Here is a 24,503-nt window from a genome sequence, read left to right as displayed (position 1 = left end):
CTACTCTGAGAAATTCATTTTTACATTTACTTCTCCCACCGTCCTCTTATTTTCAGTTTTCTTGTCTTGTTCTTTCCATATTCCTAACCAGCTGGCCAACCCAGCAGTTGCCATGCATCAGTGTAGATGTATACTTCAGGTCATCTCTACTTCTATAAACAGTGTACAGTCAGTTGTATTCAACGTTCTGCCCACAGTAGGCTTTTCTTCCGTTGTCTTTCAGGACCACACTTCAGTGGGTTCTGATGGCAGCTACCATCCACTTTCAACTGCGCTGGCATGCTGTGCAGACTTATTCATAATTCAGGCTTGTGCTTTGTCCTATTCTTTTAAGTGAGCATGGGGACCTCTCCATGAGGCCATGGGTGTGGATTGAGGGAGCGGTGGAGATGCAATGGGAACAAGTCCCGTTGGATTCTCAGTCACCTGCTCATGCTGTCTGCTCTTTGTGCCTGTGAACTTGCTTGGGCCTGGTCCAGAGGTGTTGTTTCCATTTAAAAATGGGAAGCTACTGCACATACTGAGTTCGTAATGGCCATTTTAGGTAACAAAAACTACATGAAATTTTGGGGAGTCCCGTGATCATGTGTGCAGTCTCTACCGCAGGGTCTTGTAGCAAACCAGTAGTTGCTTTGCAAATGGAAAACAGTTGTTGGCAGAAGAAGTCTTGGGTTTCCTCTGAAACCCCAGGAATGTTGGTGTACTGTCATTCTGCTGAAGAAAGCCAGAGTCAGTAAAGTATCTTTGTCTGCTGTGGACGTTCCCAATACAGTTGGATATGCTGAGTCATAATGCCCAAGTGGCAGGGTAGCTTGAACCACAGCCGGGACCTACTGCAGAACCCTTCCTTGCTCTGGACCCCTCTCAAAGCTGATAGCCTTATAGGTTGCTTAGTAAGTAGTATGCCTAAATGTGTATATTGCTTTCAGAATCCAAAGAAGCCTACCAATTTTTGTACCTCCTTTTTTCCCCCCTCGTGGTGGGCAGTGCAAAGTGAAGCAACTTGTCTTTCACTTTAGAAGGTTTATTTTTATGTGCCTCAGACCACTGGAACCTTAGAAGCTTTATTGATGTGACAGGCCCCTGAACTTTCATGGGATTTAACTCGCAGCCTCTGCTATCCACGTGTTTTCTATTAAGGCATTTGGAGAACTTACTCTTCCTTTCTTACCAGGTCCAGATAGCATAATGTTGTCAATATAACATACCAGTGTGATTCTCTGGGCTATCCTGTCCTCTGGGCTATCAGGGGACTTTTGGACTATATTTTGACTGAGGAGGAGAGTTGATATAGTTATTAGTTACTAGATGACAGTGAGGGGTTTCTGACGTCTGGAAGACAACCTGCTTCTGATTGATTTTTTTTTTTTTCTGATAGGAATCGGGGGAAAAAAATTTGCCTGATAATTAGTCGCAATATTAGCTACCAAGAACTGTGCTGATTTGCTGCGGTCAAAGTACTGCATCTGCAAACATGGTTGTGATTGACAAGTTTGCGATAAATCACTATCATTCTCGAAAACCTACTTGACTTTTACACTCGCCAAATAATTGAGTTAAATGAAGACGTAGTAGGCATCATTCAAGTCTCTGTGGTGGCACTAATCTCTGCAATTCCCCAAAGATGTCTAGTTGCATTGATTTACTACCCTGGAGAAGGGGGATGGGTGTTCCAGTGGGGTCCACTTAGTCCTTCCACTGTAGTCCTCACTCAGAGAGTGAGGTCAGAGAATGAATATGGGGATTTGCCAATTACTAAAATGTATACTGTATGTTCTGGACTGGGGAGATAATCTCCAGCCCTACTCTGCGTTAGACGTGGGAACCCCTTTATTACTTGACCTCCAAAGGCCGCCAGTCTGGGGAATACCCTGGCAGTCCAGTGGTTAGGACTTCACTCTTTCACTGCCAAGGGCCCGGGTTCAGTACCTGGTCGGGGAACTAAGATCCCACAAGCCGCACTGCACAGCCAAAAGCAAACAAACAAACAAAAAAGACCCCAAAGACTTCCAGTCTGACTAGTGGACTACTGTAATGTTTTGGGACTCCAGGGATTAGTGTCAGTTCAGAACCAAGATATAGTAACCCCAGGAAAAGGGCAAAAATTAATTTATTTGAGGTGACATAAATGTCAAGATTTTAAAAGAAAGATAAGTGAGAGTCGAACATGTTTGTAGGCATAGAAAAAAGTCTTAGAAAGAGGAGAGATTGTAATTATAGGAGAGAGTAATTAATAGAGCAGGATTTCTGAGACTACTACAGAGGGTGGCCTCTAGTGCAGTAGTGGAAGGATCGTTCCTAAACAGGAGGGAAAGATAGGTATGTGCAGCAGAAGGGCAAGAGAATTGATAGTCGGCAGTTGAGTGGTTCAAGTTAAGGATCTTGGGTGGGTGAGGAAGAATGTAGCGCTAAAAATACCAGCGAGGATTGTAGTGAGAAACTGGAGGAGGCCAAGGGACCGGAGAATTTCATGTGGTTGAACAGGAGGACTGGCAGAGAAGTACAGGCATTGTGGACGTTCCAGTTTAAAATGTCAACGTCAGAGCAGTCCTGAGCAGTGATGAGGTGTCTTTCAGAGTGTGGTCTTGATTGCTATCCTGGAATGGCAGTGAAGATTGTAGGAATCGAAATCAAGGAACTTTGAAGCAGTGATACTGCATGGATCAGCTATATCTGCATTCATGTCATGTAGAGTGATGGCTGAGATGGGTTAGAAAGGTAAAGAATGAACCTTCAATGAGTATTGGGGAATTTGGGCAACATTAATGAAAGGAACAGAGGATGGTGTACCTGTATGGCTTGAACACATAGGAAAAGAAGTAGAAAAGGACAATAATAAAAACATTTACTGATGCCAGGTATGATTTTAAGTGCATTCCTTGTATTAAATTGCTCAATTATAATAACACCAATAGGTAGGTAGTGTCAATATTCTTGTTTTACAGATGAGGAAACTGAGGTACAGAGAGCTACAGTAACTTAGCTCAAGATCATATACTTACTGAGTAGTGGAGCTGGACTTGAATGCGGGCAGTCTACCTCAAGAAGACAGTGGCACTATTCTGCCCTTGCTCTTATAGCATATGCTGTATAAAAGCCTATAAATGATCTAGAAATAGTGGAAAGTAGGAGGTTTCCTGTTTTTCCTTCTTCTAATTTATAGTGAGTGAAAGAATAAGTAGTGTCTTTTCAAAGGGGATTCAAGAGATGTTTCATCTAAGGCTGACAGGTAGAGGAGTTTTTGAAAGGGCTGAATAGCACAGGGGAGTTACTTCAAATGGGGTAGGGGCTCTAGGAGGATGGTCCGCTGTCAGGTGGTGGGGAAAGAGCAGGAGCAAGAAGAGAGAGTAAGTGAGAGGTTAGGTGACCTGGTGGCTTGCAGTTATGCTAGTAGCCAAGGTTGACAGGGATTGGAGGCCAGTCAGTGGGTCTGTATGTTGCAGGCAGGTGTAGGTTAGGGCTGTAGGTGATGTCAGAGACCTGATGATTCAAGGAGACTGGGCTTTCCCTATCTTCATGAAGTATACTCCGTTCACTGTTTTATTATTGTTAAACTTAGTTTAGAAAGCAAAAGCCTATTCTTATGTCTCACTCCTGTAACCACTTCATGACAGCACTTTACATAATCTTTTCTAGTTCACTTTTGACATTATCTTGGTTCTCCTTGCTGTCTTTCAGCTGATCCTAGCTCATTTATGTAGATTGGTCATTGGATTGCTGGTATGCTAATTAAGGGAATTTGGATCTTCATACAATTGCTCACAGTTTAACACCTTTCAACTCAGAGACTTCATCAGCAGTATTTTTGCTTCTGCTTTTTTCTGTTCTTATTTGCTTCCGCGTAAATCTGTCCGGATGGTCTAATTTAAGGATGTATGACTCTCTTATTTGGGAACTGGGGGAAAAAGGGCTGTAGAATCAATAGGCTTTTGAGCAGTTGGGCTGAATGTTCTCTAAAAAATATTCTTACGTTCTTGCATGTTATTTAAAAGCATTGTATTGAGAGACATTATGGCATAATGGGAATCAGTTGGGATCATTTAGATGTGGGTTTGAATCTCAATTCTCCACTTATTAATAGTATGGTTTTCTTTTTTTTTTGGTATGATTTTCTTAACTCTTAATCTGTAAAAAGTATAAAGTAGTACTTGTCTCTTAAAGTTGTTAATGGGATTAGAACATACGAAAGTAGTGTAATGTCTGGCATATAGTAGGGCTCATTAAATAGTAGCCATTGCAGTTGTTATAATCTACTTCTGTATGGTTATTCCCTGAATTTCATCTTAGGTATTCCTGTTGCAGCCCCTGAAATGTTACTATTTCATGTCCTCCATATTTTATGTTTCCAACCCAGAATATTAAACTCACTGGACATACATTCATTGTTTCAATGGTCCATCTTTCCCATTTGATTCAATGCAAGAGGGTGGTGGACAGTTGGTATGTATAGCTGTCTCTCATGTCTTATGTACCTGCTTCAGATAGATGGCTCGCCACACAGCTAAGCTGGTAGAACTGTATATGGCCTTGGGACTGCTTGGTAGGAAATCATGCAGCGCTTTGAAGTGTCCGCTGCTCTTGGAGGTGGCAGTAGATTTTTCCCTACTTGCCTAAATGTTTCTTGTAACTCTTGCCACCTCACATCCTGATTTACCTCCCATGAGCAGAGACTCATACTTGTTAGCTTTGGTGGTATGGTTTTTTACCCTATTTTGAGGGGCCTTGTTCTTTTACTCACTGAAGTGGTTTTGATTCTCTTTTTGCTCTGTTTTTTTTTTTTTTTCCCCTTCCTCTCTGTTTGGATTCCAGTCTGTCTATAAATTCTTAAATTTGTGAGTAGTCCTTTTATTTTCTTTTCTAGCAGATGGTCTACTTTTCACTGATAGTGAATGTGAACCACCAGGATGATAAAGTAACATAATTCAGACCCATTCAGTCACTAGGACAGCCATACTTGAAGTGAGGATCCTTGGAGAGATTGTATGTGTGTAGCTATTTGGGATTCTGTCTCTGGATTGTAGTATGTGTATAAGTAGTAGAAATCAAAGAAATATGTTCTAAAACATACCTGTATTCATTTTAATGAAATTATTATTATCTTTACAGGGATTTGTGGAACTGACTATATTTCCCACAGTTGCAAACTTAAATAGAATCAAGTTGAACAGCAAACAGTGCAGAATATACCGAGTAAGGATCAATGATTTAGAAGCAGCTTTTATTTATAATGATCCAACCTTGGAAGTTTGTCACAATGAATCAAAACAGTAAGTTACATACTTTAAAAGTCGATATTTCTAACAGGTTTTTTTTTTCATTGATTGGATTAATTTTTTTCAACAGATTTTTCTTAGATTATTATTAGATTTTGGTTCCCAATTTATTTTTTCTAATTATAATTTCTGTTGCTTCTACCACTACACACATTTGGTTCAAAAAATTTTACTATCTCTGGCCAACACAGTAAGTTATTAAGTTTCCTTTCTTCAGACTGCAGTTTTAAAGAAGTACTATCAGAGAACTTTAAATACATTTTCTTAGCCATTTTTCTACTTTTAAAGTTTTAAAAAAATATTAGTTTCATAGATATTAATGTAATCTTCAGTGAATTAGATGATACTGTAATCTGTACATCAGAAACTACTTTAAAATATTCTATAAAATATTTGACAGCTTTCGAATATCATATAAAAATAGTCTGAAATATCTCATTCCTTCACCTTAAATATTGCATCTGTTGAGGCTACTTCTGATTTTTATCAGTAAACTTATATCTTTGTGATCAGCTTTATGTTCTGCATTTTTCATTTAAATACTTTGTTTTCACCTTTCCACGTATAATATGATAGGCTTCGTTTTTTTATTGTTTTTATGGTCAGGTAATATTCCATTTATTCGGTATACTGTGGATTACATGATTATTTTCTAGATCTTTTTTTTTTTCTTTTACTTGGAATTATTTCCTTAGGAAAGTAGGATTACTTATTATTCTTTTATGGCTCTTTTTAGCATTTCACTTGATTGTGCCCTGGGAAGATTTGTACTGATTTAAATACTGTCAGCTACATTTGGAGGCACTTGTTTTTTCCGTTTTGATAGCATTGCATTATATCATTTCTGTGATTCTTAGTATTTTGGGTTAGAATGCCCCAAACTGTAAACTCTGTTTAGTCAAGGTGATATTTTAACTAGTCTGTATGTATAATATTTGACTATGGCAGCAGTTCTCAAAGTGTAACACCTAGACAAGCAGCATCAACATCACCTGGGAACTTGTTAGAAATGCAGATTTCCAAGCAGTACCCCACACCTACTGGTTCAGAAACTTGGGATAGGGTCTTGCAATCTGTGTTTCAACTAGCCTGCCAGGTGATTCTGATAAAAGGTAAAGCTTGAGCAGGAACCACTGCTTTAAGGGATTGGGAGGGTTGAGAAAGGACACTTATCAATAGACATACTTATCATCCCAATAATCATTGGTTTAAAATCTTTGAAACTCAGAAGAGAAAACGGTGTTGGGAAAATTCAGGGAGTCTCTGAATTGCTCATGTGACTTCCCATTCTATAAAGGTGAGTGGTTGAAATTACATGCTTTTACAGCCACACTTGTGGAACTGACATGAAAAGATTTATTACAAAATCATCTGCATCCTCTTTCCCCCAGAAAAAAGCAATCATTTGCCTTTGGAGCAGTAAGTATGTGCCACTAATGGATGGAAAAGTCATGTGTAAAAGAGCAGGTAGGGGAGCCATTACCTTGCCGGAGGCCAAAATAGCCACCCTGTCGAGCCTAGAACTCTGCACTGATGACAGGGTAAGAAGCTTCTCCATCTGCCAGTCACAAAACAATGTTTGCACAGCTGCTTTACCAGTTGTTGCCGCTCAGGTGTCCAAGAAGATGATCTGTGACAGTGCAATGACAGCAACAGTGGACTTCAAATCTGTTGAGAAAGCAAGCTTTGCTATGTTAATTTTGAGGTGATGATATCCCCTAAAACTTTTCTCTAGTGATAGGGAAGATACCTCATCACTTTTAGTATTATAAAGAAAGAAAAGGAAGTCATAAAGGAGAATAGTGTCGAAGGTTAGGTTAGGAAATTGGGAACAATAGAATATATTTAAACTTTTCAGGTAGCACCAGAGCTCTCTTAGCCATGGTCACTTAGTATTTTCTGCCTGGCTCTAGAATCCCGATTACTTTTTAAGAGAGATGACAGTTATTTTTGCCAGTGTTTGTTTATTCTCTGACTTGTTCAAAAGAGGATTTGAGAGTGGTTTTAGAATTTTATTAGACAACAGTTTTTTAAAGTAGCTAATGAAATTAGCACAAAGGGTAAAAAAGTATAGGATGGTGGGTACCACACTGTTAAGTTACTAGAGGAAAACTGTAGATTTGGTTTTGATATTTCTGGTTGCCATACGAAAGAGGGAGACACTATTGTTTATAAGATTTGTAAGGCAAAAGACAGAAACCTACCAGGTATTCAGAAGAAATGCTGCTTAGCAGTTAGATATGAACGGTATCTCGTGTGAATGATGTTATTTATTTTTAAAGAGAACTTTGGCAAAGGCAGATAGTTAAGGTCTTTAGCATGTCCCTAGATACTTCTGTTACTTTTCTTGTTTCTAAAGTAACTTTCTTTCTCTAATGAAGCAGTAAAATTTCTGCTAAAGCTGAAACAAATTAAATGTAGCAGATTTGATTTGAAAGTTAAACTTAAAACTCAGTGGTTAAATTTGGTCTTGAATATGTACAAGAATGTCCTAACATTCAAAGAAGTAATATGCTACTTCATCACATTTTCTCCTTATTTGTTTTAAAGTTAAGGTGCCAGGCCCTCCTATTTTTAATGGCAAGAGTGTGCTTACCTTGGTTGAGATTCAGCACCTTTAAACTGCAGGGGGAATGTAAGGAAGGGAAACATTTAGATAAGAGACTAAGAGGCATTTCTACCTATTTGATCCAACTAAACGTTAGCTGAGTTGTTAAATTACCTGTACTAGCAAATAAAATACCTGTTGGTTATGTAACATCTATAAGGCTTCTCTTTCTCTCCGTGTCTCTGTCTCTGTCTCTCTGTCTCCCTCTCTAGCTTATTGTCTGCCAGGAAAATAATTTAAACACTTGAAGTTTCTCTAAATATATTTTCTGTTTGAATCTTACATATTGTAGGTATAGTTTGCCTCCATAGAAGCTATGTCTCTTTGGTGGTTTTTCTGTTTTTCTTTTTTTTTTTTTTTTTGCTATATTTCTCTCTTCTTACAATAAAGTAAATGTAGATTTTACCAGAGAGACTGTTTCTGTGCATGAGTAGCCTACAGCCTAAAGTGACATCTCTTTCCTCCTTGTTTCTTTTCCTTCCCTGGATAGGCTTTGCTGCTTTGAGAAGACCTTTTTTATTTTACTTGAAAAGTCTCCACTTTCCTGAGTTTCAAGAATCAGTTTAATTCCTGTCTCCTGTCTTCATTTCCATTAAGGAGTGGCAGTAGAAATGAAGCTAACTTAAGATATAAATGAAGTAACTTTGAGTGATTGGAGCAATTTTTAGAGTGATTAGAATTGATTTTTTAAATTGCTTTTTTTAGAAAAAGATTTTCTAGGTCCTTTATTTTAATACAGACGTCTACAAAGGGATTTTAAATGTTATTTTACTGATATCATATGGTAGAAGTGGTTGATTCCTTTTTTGATTATGGTTAAGTAATATGGATACTAGTTTTATATTTTAACTCAGCCCACAGTGCCTCACTGGCAGTTGTTTTAGGAGTATTGCTTGGAATTGAGTTGTCATAATTGGAAGAACTTTGGGGTTTGTTTAGTCAAAACTTCAGCAGGAATTTTTCCTATATTATTCTACCTTCTGCTTGAATATGTCCAGCTCAGGAGAGTTTATTATATTTTAAAGCACCCCTTTTATTTCTGAATGCTAGGAAGTTCTTTATTACATCGAGCCACAGTCTGTTTTACTATAATGTTCACAAACTTATGCTAGTTAAAAATTGTTTTCCTGTAAGTTTTCTCTTTTCCAGTCTGTAGTATCTCAATACTTTCAACCATTCCTCATTTAAAACTCTTTCCAAATTTGTTAACCATTCTCTTTGCCCTGCTCTGAATACTCTCTGGTTTGGCATTGTGTTTTCTTAAATGTGGTAACCCTAGAACTAGATAGGGTTCTTCTTATTTGGACTTGTAATCACACATGCATAGCAGTAAAGCCATTTTGTTCTTATCTATACTCATTGTTTCTAGTGGCTTGAAATTCATTAGCTTTTCACAAATAGCTACTTTAAAGTAATTGATTCAAGTTTGAGCTTGTTATCAGTGAAATACCATAGGCTTTTTCATAGAAAAGCTTGTTAAGGTAGAGTTTTCTCTAAGCAACCTTATTTCATGGCATCATTATCAAATGTTGTTTCAATTATTTTTGAAAAGTCATTTTTATTAATTTTGATATTGGTTCCATTTCTGGAAAATGGATTTTTCTGTTGGTTTTTACTTATTTATTTATTTTATTCTGTATGTGAATTATAAGACAGAAGAAAAAACTGAGTGTGACAAGGATATAGAGCAGAACTCTCAAACACAGCTAATAGAAATGTAAATTGAGATCGAATATATACATAGTCTATGATTGGTGGTCTCACTCCTACGTGTATATCCAATATGTTCACCAAGAAAAAAGTGCAGAACTGTTCACAGCAGCATTTGTAATAGTCAAAACTGTAAATTACCTGAAAACCCATCAATGGTAGAATGGTAGATTGTGGTATATTCTTACACTGTTGGAATTCTAAAAGTAATGAGACTGAATGACCAACAGCTAGATGCAATGATATGGATGGATTTCACAAACTTAATGTTGAATAAAACAAGTCAGACACAAAAGGATGTGTATTAAGTTGTTAATCTATCTCATTAGATGTCAGAATAATAGGTTACCCTTGGTGGTAGGAAGCAGGGCTAGGTTAGTGATTACAAGAGGGCTTCTGGGAGGCTGGTAAAGTTCTGTTCTTGCTCTGCATGCTGGTTACTTTGGTTTTGTGAAAATTCATCGAACTGTATACTTGGAGTGTATATATATATTTCTGATGTATATTGTGCTTCCATGAAATGTTTTTAAACGGAGAAAAAGTTTACAAATAATTAAATCTTAAGTTTTGCAAAATCTGCACACACAGTTTTAAGAAGCACACGTTCTTTATCTGACAAAGAATTAAGAGATTATTTTAATTTAATATAGATGTTTATAATAGGTTCTTGGAGAAAATTCTTTTGATTACCTTAATTTACTAGTTTTTAAGTATCCCCTACACCATTACTCATCTTTAAGCTTTGTTTCCTTAAGGAAGAATGGGTGGTGGTTATAGGGCAGGGGCATATTAATATTTTGCAATCATTATTATTCTGAAAATTGAAAACACTTACAATCTTGTCTTGTAATTTTTGGCTTTTATTAGGTTATTATGAAAGGAAACATTTTTGATTCATATTATGAAAGGAAACACTGAAATCCAAGCCATGAGAAGATTGTTCCTCATAACTGACTTTCCAATAGATTCCATTTATAATGACTCACCATTTTATTTGGACCACTTTACCTTTTCTCAGGAAATAAGGAGACTGAGAATAATTTTCCATTAAAAAAAAGGAGTGGTTTAATATGTAATGTTTAAATTTGGCCTTTTGTGTAACGAAGATTTTTTTATTTTTGAATTTCACAGATAACTGGGGGATATTACAAGTTCTTCAGCTACCTTTCAGATTTCATGTTTTTGAAATCTTACTGAAAAGAAATTGCAACCTATAAATGTACAAAGTAGTTTTTTAAATTAGATAGTATGTTAACTAAGTACTGGTAAGGATGCAGAGCAACTGGTATGTTCATATATTGCTGATGAGAATGCAGAATGGTATAGCTATTCTGGAAAACAGTTTAGCAGATTCTTATAAAGCTAAACTTATGTTTACCATATGACTCAGCAGTCCCACTCTTGGGTGTTTGTACTACAGAAATGAACATTAAATTCACATAAAAACTGTTACACAGTTATTTATAGCAGCTTTATTCCTGATAGCCAAAAGCTGGAAGCAACCCAGATGTCTTTCAGTGGACGAATGAATAAACAATCTGTGGTACAGTCTATTCAATGTAATACTATTCATTATAAAAAGGGACAAACAGTAGATACATGTAACACCTTAGATGAATTTCAAAGACATACTGAGTGAGATAAGCCAGCCTCAAAAGGTTGCATTCTGTATGATTCCATTTATTTGACACAGGGCATTGCACAAGGGGCTTTTGTGGATGGCAGAACTGTTCTATATCCTGATTGTGGTGATGGTTGCACATGTTAAAATTTATAGAATTATATACCAAAGGAAAAAAGTTACTTTTACTGTATGATAATTAAAAAAAAAAAAAGATGGTATGTGAAAAAACAGTCATTTGTTTTTTAATTGTGGTCCTGGAGTTTTTAATACCTTTATTTTACATATTTAAGAGAAAGAAAGTGTTAAAATTATTGAGAAGTCTGCTTTACTTTTAGAACCTTGTGTTTTGTAGTTGTTAAAAGTCATAGTTAATAATACATCCTTACTAGTTAGGAGAGAGTTGGAGATGGGGGAGGAATGGCCTCCATCATATTGAGAGTGTGTAAGTTTAATGTTTTCTTTCATGGCTTTTCCTCTTATTTTCCCTATAATTACTCTGTAGAGTATATGAAACTTGTCTTTTAACTAGGTTAAAAATTTATTAAGCTAGTGAAATATCACTGACTTGACTTTGTGGAGTTATCTAATGGCAAGATGATAGACATAAAGGTGCACAACAAGAATATGGCTCACAGTATTGTGTCTAATCTTGTTTTCTCGCTCTTGCCATTCCTTGTCTTTTTTCTTTCTTCCACTTCTTCCGTATTACTTTAACTGATTTCAGTGAGGAAATGCGATATGTGTGTGTATGTATATACATAACATATATATATATATATATGAGTTATTTTTATGGAATAAAATTAGAAAATCAGATGAGAACAGTATTTTCATATTTTCATAAGGCTTCTGTGTATTGTTTTCATTCAATAGGAAATAAGGCCAGGTACCTGTTGAACAAATATTTTTTGAGTGTCCCGTGGCATTTAGGGGATATAACAGTGAACCATCCGAAAGTTCCTCTCCTTCATTAAGGTTACATTGTCATATACTGGGGAGTGGAGGGGAGCAGTATTAAATTTTGAGGAATTAATTCCCATTCTGATTTGTTTTAAACACCTTAATTTCTATCAGATTATAAAGCTTGTTGAATCCATTCAAATTTTTGCCAGATTGATAAAGAATAATTATTTTTTCAATTCTATGTATATTCTTTACATTTGTATTAGGAAAGTGTAGTGGCTTTGGCATTCTAAAATTAATGAAGGATGTGATAGTCATAATAATCACATAGCATTGGAGAGTAGACTATATATGCCATTGCATTTATAGGTTTTTTTTGGGTTTTTTTTTTGTTTTTCTTTTCTTTTTTTGCAGTATGCGGGCATCTCACTGTTGTGGCCTCTCCTGTTGCAGAGCACAGGCTCTGGGCGCGCAGGCTCAGCGGCCATGGCTCATGGGCCCAGCCGCTCTGCGGCATGTGGGATCTTCCCGGACCGGGGCACGAACCTGTGTCCCCTGCATTGGCAGGCGGACTCTCAACCACTGCGCCACCAGGGAAGCCCGCATTTATAGTTTAATAGTTTTAGTCTTGGGAAATAGAGCAACAGTTACTTGGCTAAAGAGCATTCCTATGAGTTATGTAAGATGATATAATGGTTACAAACAAATGGTGCCAAGCATTTAAGAAAATGCTTGGTGAAATATATGGCTTATTGTTAAAGCTGGCTTTCTCTTTTTTTTTTTCCCCAGGAGAAATCTCAATTATTTTTCCAATGCTTACGCAGCTGCGGTTAGTGCTGTGGATCCTGATGCAGGAAATGGAGAACTTTGCATTAAGGTTCCATCAGAGTTATGGAAACACGTTGATGGTAAAATACCAAGAACATGTTGAGTATACAGTAAAATCATGTTGGATTCAGTGACTAGAAACTTTTCATGAAAATTAATGGTACCTAAATTATAAATTAATCAGTTGAAATATACAGGAGTTGGAAGCTCTTTTTTTTCTTAAAGATAATTGGCTAACAGGAAAATAGCAATCAAGGGCTATGACAAAAAGCAACTCATTTCACTGTTGCTTTTAAAGCGAAAGTTATAAAACAAAAATTAGATGGTTGGAACAATTTGTCAAGATTTGAGAACCCACACAGTATTAACTCAGTTTAGAATTATAGCATTTTATAAAAGGAAGGATCCTAAAAAGTCATCTGATTCAATTCTTTCCTTTTACGGAAGATTAATCTGAGGTTTAAAGAGAGTAAGTGACCTGCTGGATGTCACTAATTAGTAGTAGAGCCAAGGCTAGAATGTAGGGCTGCTAACACCCACTCTGCATACTTTTACTTTGTCTTATTATTTCTGAATCTTCTTTATTTCCTTGTATAAAGTTATAGCCATTATAATTATCATACATCACCTTCTGCCTACCTTTATTTTGCTTTATAAAATTAATCAAGATAAGGAAGTAAAAGACTTTGTTTTGTTTTTGCTCTTTTTGGATAGTTTGCATGTGTATATGGTGGGGGGAGGGGTTTACCTTGCAGGGGGGTTACCTAGTTTAGGGTGCAGGTGTGGAAGGTCATCACTACATGTTCACGGGTTGGAGAAAGTCCATATGGTTGTAATGTTTTGAGGGAAATTAAAAGGAACATCTTTCTTTAATCTTACGGAAGCAACACGTATTTATTACTTAGAAATCAAACACAGTAAATAATGCTGCATAATGTAAATTTTTGGGTAGTCCTTCCCTCCTACCCCACTCCCTACTCCTTAAAGTGACAAGTAGGGTTAACAATCTGTGTGAGAATGTACTAAGAGAACAAACTTGAAAAGTAAGTTTTGAATTGGATCTGGAAGCCCTTAGCTATGTGGTAGTTTTAAACTATTTTCTTTAGGCAGTATAGCATTGTCAGAAATGTTGAGAGGGGGATGTGGTCTGACCAGTATTTTGGGAGAACACAAGTAGCAGTGACTAGAATTGAGTGGAGGTAAGAACACCGGTGGAAGCAGACTGTTGAGTTCCTTATAGGCAAAGAGATGGTAAAAGCCTAAACTAGGTTAAGTAGTGTGATCTTTTATGTAAAGCTCAGCCTTTGATTCCCACTTTATGTTCAGTGCAAGTCTTTGCCCTTATTATATCGACCACTGTTACCTAATTATATTTTTATATATCAATGTATGTATGTATTTATTTGTTGCAGAATTAAAGGTGCTAAAGATACACATCAATTTTTCTTTGGATCAGCCAAAAGGAGGTCTTCATTTTGTGGTACCCAGTGTAGAGGGAAGTATGGCAGAGAGAGGTGCTCATGTTTTCTCTTGTGGGTATCAAAATTCCACAAGGTAGATTACTAATTCTTATGTATTTCAGTTGATTTCATTTTTTCAATTGCATTTTTTTCTATGAATATGCAATACATGTATTTAGTGTAAAATGAGAAGTATGAGCTTGATCCCCAACTACTTGAACCTCTTCTGAATCGTGTTCCTCTTCAATCCTGTCTTCCCTCCTTTCCTTTTCAAGTCTACTGTTCTAAAGTTGTCTCAATTCTTTCATTTTTTAAACTTTTGTATTGAAGTAAAACATACAGAAAATTACACAAATTGTAAATAGAAAGCTCAATACATTTTCACAAGTGAACAAACTCGTGTAATTCACACTCACATCAAGAAAGAGAACATTAACATTACCAGCATCGCAGAGTACCCCTTCTACCCACTTCCGTTCACTCTTGCCCACCTGATAGCCTCCTGCCATAGGGCAACCACCATCCTGATATCTAAAATACTGTAGATTGATTACACCTATCTTTGAACTTCAGTAAATGGAAGCATATGCCTTATGCTCTTTATATCTGCTTTTCTTGTGTAACATTGTGGTAGTGAGATGTACCTTTATTGTTGCATGTAATTGTAGTTCATTCTCATAGCTCTGCAGTTAACCATGTTATTGAAATATTATGTTATGTGTAGTCTCCTCAGATTATTAACTCCTCCAAGCCAGGGATGATGTCTTATGTTTCTCTGTGTTTCAGTAGCAAGTACAGACCCTGGCACATAGTAAAACCTGATCTGAATAGAACATTGAATAGAAATTTTATGTCTGGCTTTACCAGCACTGTTTGAATTTATGCAATGCATCACATACTCCAGAAAAGCAGTTTCCTGACGTTATGGAATAGATTCTGAATATTGTACTTTTAAAAACTTTCTTGTAAGCATTTTTAGTTTCCAAAAATGAATGCTACATAAAGACTGACTATGAATATACAAGTAAAAATTATTTTTAATTAAAAAATTGGAAACTAAGAATTGCTTACCTCTTTTCAGGGTTTAAACTGGAGGTACTACATGATATATTTTATCAATATTGCCAATAATATTTGGAGACAGAACTTTATCTTTAATCACATTCTTTCAGGTTGCTCAGTAAAAAACATCAGTGGGCAAATAGCTAAAATTTCTTCTTGTGCATATTCTGTAAATGTTAAAATAACTTATATGTGGCAGAAACAATGTAGGTTATACTTTCAACATGTTTTCTGCACTGTTGATCTTTTTTCTAGATTTTGGTTCCCATGTGTTGATTCATACTCTGAATTATGTACATGGAAATTAGAATTTACAGTGGATGCTGCAATGGTGGCTGTTTCCAATGGAGATTTGGTGGAGACAGTGTATACCCATGATATGAGGAAGAAAACCTTCCATTACATGCTTACCATTCCGACAGCTGCGTCGAATATCTCCTTGGCCATTGGACCTTTTGAAATACTTGTAGATCCATATATGCATGAGGTAAATCATAGCTTCTTGCTTCTTTCCCTCCCACTCTTTCATGCCTAATCAGAAGAATATTAATTAAATACTAAGTTTTTCTTAATTCTTCTTTCAACTGTTAGAACTATCACTAGAGAGAAAAGGTTTCTTTATCTGAAATATATAATGACATGCAGTTTGGGCCCTGACCAGTAATGTTAAATAAATGCTCACCGTTCACTTATGGTAGTCTCTAATCTGTTCTTTTATAGTGTTGTCAGAAGAATAGTTTTTTATTGTATATTAAAAACTTTCCTTGCCTCCATATCCTGCAGTAATCAAATTTCTTTAGCATGGCTTTCAAGAGCTTCTAGAATTTGACCCTAATATTCCTTTCTAGCTTTTTCCTCATTACTTTTCTATTTATGGTGGTTATATTCAATATAGTTTACTTAGATTTTTTTCTGACCAAACCATATTTTTTCCCGTCTTTGACTGATTAGGATGTCCTCTTTTCCCCCTCTCCTTACCTGTGAAACTTTTGTTCAATTCATAAAGTTTAGCATAAATGTAGTCTTTATGAAACCTTGCTGAGTCATTCTAGTCAGACTGATATGTCGTTATTGATGTTGTTCATTTGGCACAGAATCATAATAAGAGACAGTGAGACAGTATGTGATATTTGAGTGTCTGTGTCCAAAGTGGGATTAATGTAAGATGTAATTATTTCTGTTGCTGATATTTCTTATCTCCTCACTACCAGTAAGCTTCCCTGCAGTTTTCATATTGTTTTTTATATGTACTGAAGATAGTATAATGACTGTTAATTATTTAAGATAGTACTATGATGTGCAGTATTCACTAGGTTAGATATTTATGAATCAAAGGCAGGTTTACAATAAGCCTTGGAAATTTAGATTGTTTTGTATGCATATGCAAAAGAAACTTTAATTTGGAACCAAAGTTATCATTTTCATTGGATCTAAGCATTTCAGACTTATAATCCATCATGAATTTAAGTCTTAAGTGTAATGAATATTTTGTAAACATAGTAAATAGTCACTAATTTCATACCAGTATTTTCTCTCAGTGCCACGGATTTGTTAAAAAAAAAAAAGGTGGGGGGCAGGGATTTATATGCAGCTTCATTTATAACTGAGATATTTAGGAAATTTAAGATTTCAGTTAACTCTTTTATTTAATGATCTTCCCTGCTTTTTATTTTTAGGTTACTCATTTTTGTTTACCTCAGCTTCTTCCATTGCTTAAACATACCACGTCGTATCTTCACGAAGTTTTTGAGTTTTATGAAGAAATTCTTACATGTCGATACCCATATTCTTGTTTTAAGACTGTATTCATCGATGAGGCTTATGTTGAAGTGGCTGCTTATGCTTCCATGAGCATTTTTAGGTTTGTATCCAAATTCAAAAGGCCTAAATTAGGTTAATGATGTGAAGATAGGTTATTTATTTTGTGATCAATTTTTTAAATTATTTATTTATTTATTTTTGGTTGCATTGGGTCTTTGTTGCTGTGTGCGGGCTTTCTCTAGTTGTGGTGAGCGGAGGCTACTCTTCGTTGTGGTGTGCAGGCTTCTCATTGCGGTGGCTTCTCTTGTTGCAGAGCACGGGCTCTAGGTGCACGGGCTTCAGTAGTTGTGGCTCGCGGGCTCTAGAGCGTAGGCTCAGTAGTTGTGGCACACGGGCTTAGTTGCTCCGTGACATGTAGGATCTTCCCAGACCAGGGCTTGAACCCGGGTCCCCTGCATTGGCAGGCAGATCCTTAACCACTGCATCACCAGGGAAGCCCCTGTGATCAATTTTAAGATGCAGTTTGAACCTTTTCCCTTCAATTTAGTTATGGTTGGCTTTGTAGAAAATCCAGTTTTCAAAATTGAAAAATGTAGAAAAGCATAAAGAAGAACATTTCAAAATAACCCCAAAGATTCATAGTATCTTTATCCAGAATTAACTGATACTAATTTTTTACATATGTGTTTTAGTCTCTTTTTGGCTTATGCATTAAAAACAAAAAAGATACAAGTTACTATATGGGTATCTAGTGAGGTTTTTGTCCGAGCACTATTTAAAAATTTACTGATATCATCAGAAATTTGTATGCAAAAAAAAAAAGAAAGTTTTATTTCTTTTTTCTTTTACCCTCTTTACCTCCCTCCCTTCTTTCATTCCTTGAAAAGTGCCAAATTTAGAAGTTATATGTCTCAGGGTCAGTCATCTTTTTGGGGGGGTCTATTTTCTCTTCTGTAAAATGGATATAATAATAGTGTTCTTGCATTCTTCCGAGTTGTTTAGACAATCTGATGGGTCAGTGCATTTGAAAGTAAATAATATAGCACAAAACATTAAAGTATTACTAGGAAAAGATTTTTGAAATTAGAAGAGCCCTTCATAAAAAGATCAGTCTCTGCTTAACATACCAGTTTCTGATTGATGCTGCAACCCCCTACCCTCCTAAAAGGGTATTTATATTTTTCATGGAAATCAGTGGGAAACATTACAGTCCTTGCTTTAAACAAAAGTTATTAAGATTATGAATTTCAACTAAAATTGTAAAAGCTGTTGGGGACAGTATTCTGGTTTTTCTCTTTTATGTATTAATTAAATTCTGTTATTTTAAAAGTGTGATTATTTTATTTTGATTGAATAATTATTTATTTCTTGGTTATAATGAGCTATCTCTTCTTTTAAATTCCAGCACAAATCTGTTACACAGTGCCATGATTATAGATGAGACACCTTTGACTAGAAGGTGTTTAGCCCAGTCCTTGGCCCAGCAGTTTTTTGGATGTTTCATATCCAGAATGTCTTGGTGAGTAATTTCAAAGTTTACAACTACTGAGAAGAATCAGGAAAGTTTATTTTTATTTTCTTTTCCTGCAGTGTAAGTTGAACTTTGTCCTAACTGCAGATAATTAACAGACACTATTACATATATTTAAAGAAAAGTAATCAGTATAAATTTCATCCTAAATTTTTGGCCATGTCCTCAGTATATCAATAGAGTTAATTTTGTAATATGCAATAAGAATAAGGTAAGAATTTTGATAACATCAGTTCTTAAAGAACTAAATAAATACTGTAGATACAAGGACTTCAGTGTACAGAGAACTATAGTTAGAATTCTGATGTCAGTATTCAGTGCAATTGGTAATACTTAAGGTAAAATAATGGTCCTCTACAATAGTGATGTTGCTATAGGGATTTTCCTGTTAGTTCCTAGATTTGTGCTAATTTGCTTGAAAGATGTGAGAAATACAACACTTTTTATTTTCTTTTTTAAACTTGAGATGCATTTGAAGAAATAGACAAAATTCCCTTAAGATTATAACTTATGATTATAATTTATAGTATGTAAGTCTTGGTGTCTTTTTCTTTCTTTCTGGAGGGGAAAGGGTGGAGGGTAAGACTTCTTGATTTGTAATTTTCCTAAGACATAGTTTCATTAAAGGATAGTATCTGGAACATGATAGACAAAATGTTTTAATGAACGAATGAATGAATGGATAAACATACGAATAAATAAATGAATGAAAGGTGTCATTGCCTTTCCACTTAAGAAACTAAAAAATAAGTAATTAAACTTGAGGTCTTAGAATCTCACTGATAATTATGCATGGGATTGGTAATAAAAGAATGTGGACTTTTAAGAATTGAGCAGTATTGGGGCTTCCCTGGTGGCACAGTGGTTAAGGATCCGCCTGCCAATGCAGGGGACCCGGGTTTGAGCCCTGGTCTGGGAAGATCCCACATGCCGTGGAGAAGCTGAGCCCGTGCGCAACAACTTCTGAGCCTGCGCTCTAGAGCCCGCAAGCCACAACTGCTGAAGCCTGCGTGCCTAGAGCCCGTGCTCTGCAGCAAGAGAAGCCACCACAGTGAGAAGCCCGGGCACCACGATGAAGAGTAGCCCTCGGTCACTGCAACTAGAGAAAGCCCATGCACAGCAATGAAGACCCAACGCAGCCATCAATCAATCAATCAATCAAAAAAAAAAAGAAAGAATTGAGCAGTATGGTCCTGGCTATGTGCACCTCTTTCCTTAGAGGCAGACAGTATGGGCAGACTTGGGTATAAGGGAAGCAGTACTGCCAGAGCAAAGCACAAACATAGGTACCTTGAACCAAGAGTATAAAGTGGTCTTATAATTAAGTTGATGCCAGATGTGAAGAAGGTACAATGAATGGATAGGCAGAATTCAGTCAGAGGAAGTGGGAAAACCAAATGGTTTGATAACTTTCATTTTCTTTAAGAAGGCAGAGAAGTACATGCTAATGCTTGTTCTGTTACCCTCTTTGGCCTTTGGCCAAAAATATCTGAAGAATTTTTATTATTAAAATAATAAAATTTATTATATTTTATTTATATTAAAATATATAAAATGATATATTATTATTTGACTTTTTGCTTAGGTCTGATGAATGGGTATTGAAGGGAATTTCAGGCTATATTTATGGTCTCTGGATGAAAAAAACTTTTGGTGTTAATGAATATCGCCATTGGATTAAAGAGGTAAAAGCAACTAGATCCATTTTCCACTTAGAAGTCAATAAGACATGTTAGTGTTCTCCAGATTTTCAAGTCATGTGTCCTTTATTTTTTAGTAACTATAAAATACTTATTGTCATTTGAAAGTCCTTGAGTTTTTCCAGCAAAATGAGAATCATTTTACAGAGAAAGACTAATGGTCTATTTTATCTGCTTTCCATTGTCAGTGTTGGCCTCCAAGGACTTTTTTGCTAAGAACGAGAATATTTAAGCTCCTTAAACATCAAGTTAGTTGTTAGATATATTCCAGCTCCTCATAGTAGTCATTTTTAATGTAATTTTGTGCTTTCTAAATTTGTTTAGGCTTAGAACCTAGATTCTGGAGTCAGTTTGCTTTTCGTTTTGCTTCATACATTCACAAGCTTTATTTATGATTTTGCTTAATCTTTCCAAGTGTCTTTTGTATAAGGAGAGTAAGTAGTAGTAGTATCTGCTACTACTAGTAGTATCTACTGCTACTACTAGTATGGACAGGGATTGTGAGACGTTATACGTGTGATGTGCATAGTGCCTAGGTCATAATAAGTACTTATTGTATGTTGGCTAGTCCTTCGGTGTATTTATGTTCTCTGTCATTTTCACATCTTTTCCCATTATTTAAAGATTTGGCCAAAAAGAGAAAGTCAGTTGTATTTTACCTAGCCCATTCTGTTCATATACATTTTAATCATACCATGTTTATCTTCTCACCTCTCAGGGGGAAAAATTTCAGCCTTTAATAGCCTCATTAAATAGACCCCCTCTATCCTCCTTCTTTTCTCATTTTATATACTTTTACCATCTAAACCTAAACTTAAGTAAGTCAAAAAGTAATTGCAAAAGATTTCAAATATCGAGAACTATAAAAGATTCATACATCTAGAACTGAAGAGTCCATTTTTAATTTCAAAAACTTAAAGTGTTTCAGGCACTGTTACAAACATTTTATAAATAGTAGCTATCTTAATCCTCCTAGCTACTCTTATTATTTGCATTTTACAGATAAGGAAACTGAGGCACAGAGAGGTTAAGTTATTTGGCTAAAGTTACACAGCTAGTAAGTAGTAGAGCCAGGATTCAAACCTGACTTTTAACCACTTCATTATGATTTTTCCCACTTCTCTGTACTGCTTGTATGTTACCTACACTAGTCATGAATTTCCAGCACAGTTGTGTTGTCTTTTTCCACTTAAACTTTTATTTTTTCATTTTGATCTGTCATATTAAAGAAAACTAGAGAAGTTTTAAAATTATAGATCCTGTCATAATTTTATCCCTATTTGTTTTTACTTGCTTAAATCCTCCACCAGAAGCAAAATACAGAGAAGGAAGAAATAAACTTGGAGAACAGGTCAGAGAGGTTGGGCAGAGCCATTAGGAAAACTTGCCAGGCTACTGGCCAGCCCTAAAGTCATAAAGTAGAGAAGGCTTTTTGGCTCTATCATTCGGCCAGTTGTGTAGTCTGCTTTGTTTATAACATAAACTACCCTTCAAATGCATTTCATTTATTTTCAGAAATTTCCATTCTGATTCCGGGAAATTGGAAACCACAGTTGAATTCTAAAATTTGATATGTAAAATAATTTTCACTGACCCCTATTTTTGTGTCTTTTTAAGGAGCTGGACAAAATAGTGGCGTATGAACTAAAAACTGGTGGCGTTTTATTACATCCCATATTTGGTGGAGGAAAAGAGAAGGATAAGTATGTTTATTGTTCAGAGATACTACAAACCTTGTTTTATGGGATTAGTCTTTTAGGATCACTTGTATGTGTATCGAGGCCCACACAGGCCAAAGAAGTGTTAATAATGGTCTGTAATAATACTGAGCCCATAGATATTGGTAGTATTCTAATTACTCCTTTCATTACTTTTGCATGTGATGACTGTAAATGGATTTAAACATTAAAAAAAGACTAAAAATAATAAAGCTTTTTTCTTTTTCATGTTAATTTCCTAATGCTAATATATTGTACTATTCTCATAAATGTTTAAAAATAATAGAAAAGGCTAAGTAGATGATTTCAGCATCAACACATCCTACCTATACCTGTTTATCTGAATGGTCAGCTACCTAGACACTTATTTACTCTTTCCTTTTTTTTTTTGGCGGTACACGGGCCTCTCACTGCTGTGGCCTCTCCCGTTGCGGAGCACACGCTCCGGACGCGCAGGCTCAGCGGCCATGGCTCACGGGCCCAGCCGCTCCATGGCATGTGGGATCTTCCCGGACCAGGGCACGAACCCGTGTCCCCTGCATCGGCAGGCGGACTCTCAACCGCTGCGCCACCAGGGAAGCCCCCCTCTTTTCTTTTATTTCCCTTTTTCTCACTTTCCTTCTTTTCTTTCCCTTTCTATTTTTTAGCAAGTCACTGAGACAACCACTTATAACAACATAATGGTACTAGCAGGGATTCTTATTTGTTCTAGGGTCCATGAATTCTCTAAGGGAATATGGATTGAATTGGGTGGGAAAGTTTTTCTGTATTTTTTACTCACCATTAACTGAAATTTTATATTTCTTTTAATTATGACTGTAGGTAACAGACAGTGCTGTGACTTTGTCAACAGTAGAAATCATGGATGTTTTCTTGTCACATTTTAATTGTTAGCAAGTATCTTGAAATATTCTTTGCACTCATTACCTTAAAATTAGTACAGTAGACCACTGCTAGGTCTTGTTATTTAATGCATTAATAAACTAGCACATATGTTGGTAATGTCATAGTTATAAAAAATATTTTGATAACTGTATTTCATTATAATTGGTTTCCTTTGTAAACCTGTGTATTTTATTGTGCACATTTAAAAGCAGTTTTTTCTGTGGTCCATAGGATTAACCAGACTACCCAAGTGTCTAAAAGTACAACAAAGGTTAAGAAACTGCAAGTTGTATAATCAGTAGTCTTTTCTTTGGTGGAAGTATGGTCACTGAGACAAGATTAGGTCAGTGGCAAGGCATAGGAATTTGGAGTTAGACAGACTTGGATTTTTGTAGTTACTGATTTTTGTGAGCCTAGAAAATTGTATAACCTTTGTGAGTGTGTGTTTTAATGTGTAAAACAACAATGATTATCCATCTTAACCATGTTTGTTGCCAGGATTACTTGAGGTAAAGCTTTTACATAGTATGCACTCATTAAAATGTTAGTTCCTTTCCCTTTCTTCTCTTGACTGCCTGCTATATGGCAGTTTCCCAGCATATAATTAGAGCATTCCCATTGTGTGTAAATAATTGTTTACACTAAATGCTTTTACCTTTGTTCTGTCCATTTATTTAGTTCCTTTTGTATGCTTGATTTTCAAAATTTATGTATAAAAGCAACACATGAATGCATGCTCTTTGAAGAGATTCAAAACAAGACAGTTCAGAAGTATGTGGAGTAAAAAGTAAAAGATCTTTTTTAGCCTTCTTTCCACTTCTCACTCCCATTACTTCCTCTCTTGGAGATAACCTGATTATAAATTTGGTATATTGTCTTCCAGACCTCTTTTTTTTCTGGTCTTTATTTATGTGTATATGACAGTTACAAAATACAATTTAGTCATGCGTGTTACTGTGTACTTCTCTTTTTTTAAAAAATTAACCGTATCTGTATTTTGGCAAGCATTCCATGTGACTGTACGTGAATTTACTTTGTTCTATTTATATGCTATATAGTATTCCGTTATACCTTGGAATTTATTTAACCTTTTTCATATTGCTGTCCATAAGCCCAGAAGTAATAGTGGAGTATAAAAGTAATTTTTCAAATATCAAATTACAAAATTTTATATTTCAGTATGCCATGCTTTTTTAAGGAAGTGTAATGACTGTTCTTACACATTGATTGTGAGAGTGTAATTTGGTACACTGATTTTGAAGGGTAATTTGTTAGTACCAATCAGCATTTTAAAATGGGTAATTTTTAGATTGAGCAATTCAACTTCTGAGTATGTTATCATATAGAAATTATTCTTCTAGATATTTGCCATACAGAAATACTGCACATGTATGAAAAGATAATCACTGTAGCATTATTTGAAATAATAAAAAAGTATAA

The 24,503-nt window shown here is 35.7% G+C and overlaps 1 protein-coding gene across 1 annotated transcript in view; it reads left to right on the top strand.

Moving 5' to 3' along the window:
- Window positions 1-24,503, top strand: part of TAF2 (TATA-box binding protein associated factor 2) — an 80,381-nt gene that overhangs the window by 3,954 nt on the left and 51,924 nt on the right. The window contains exons 3-10 of the mRNA XM_065895117.1: window positions 5,107-5,267; window positions 12,908-13,026; window positions 14,359-14,500; window positions 15,724-15,955; window positions 17,145-17,329; window positions 18,635-18,748; window positions 20,346-20,445; window positions 22,078-22,163. Of these exons, the coding sequence (XP_065751189.1) occupies window positions 5,107-5,267; window positions 12,908-13,026; window positions 14,359-14,500; window positions 15,724-15,955; window positions 17,145-17,329; window positions 18,635-18,748; window positions 20,346-20,445; window positions 22,078-22,163 (1,139 nt within the window). The remainder of the gene's footprint in view (window positions 1-5,106; window positions 5,268-12,907; window positions 13,027-14,358; window positions 14,501-15,723; window positions 15,956-17,144; window positions 17,330-18,634; window positions 18,749-20,345; window positions 20,446-22,077; window positions 22,164-24,503) is intronic.

Source organism: Phocoena phocoena, chromosome 17 (assembly GCF_963924675.1).
Source record: "Phocoena phocoena chromosome 17, mPhoPho1.1, whole genome shotgun sequence".
In the NCBI taxonomy this organism is placed as follows: domain Eukaryota; kingdom Metazoa; phylum Chordata; class Mammalia; order Artiodactyla; family Phocoenidae; genus Phocoena; species Phocoena phocoena.
Note: the sequence above shows the minus strand (reverse complement) of the source record. Positions and strands in the feature narration are given on the sequence as shown.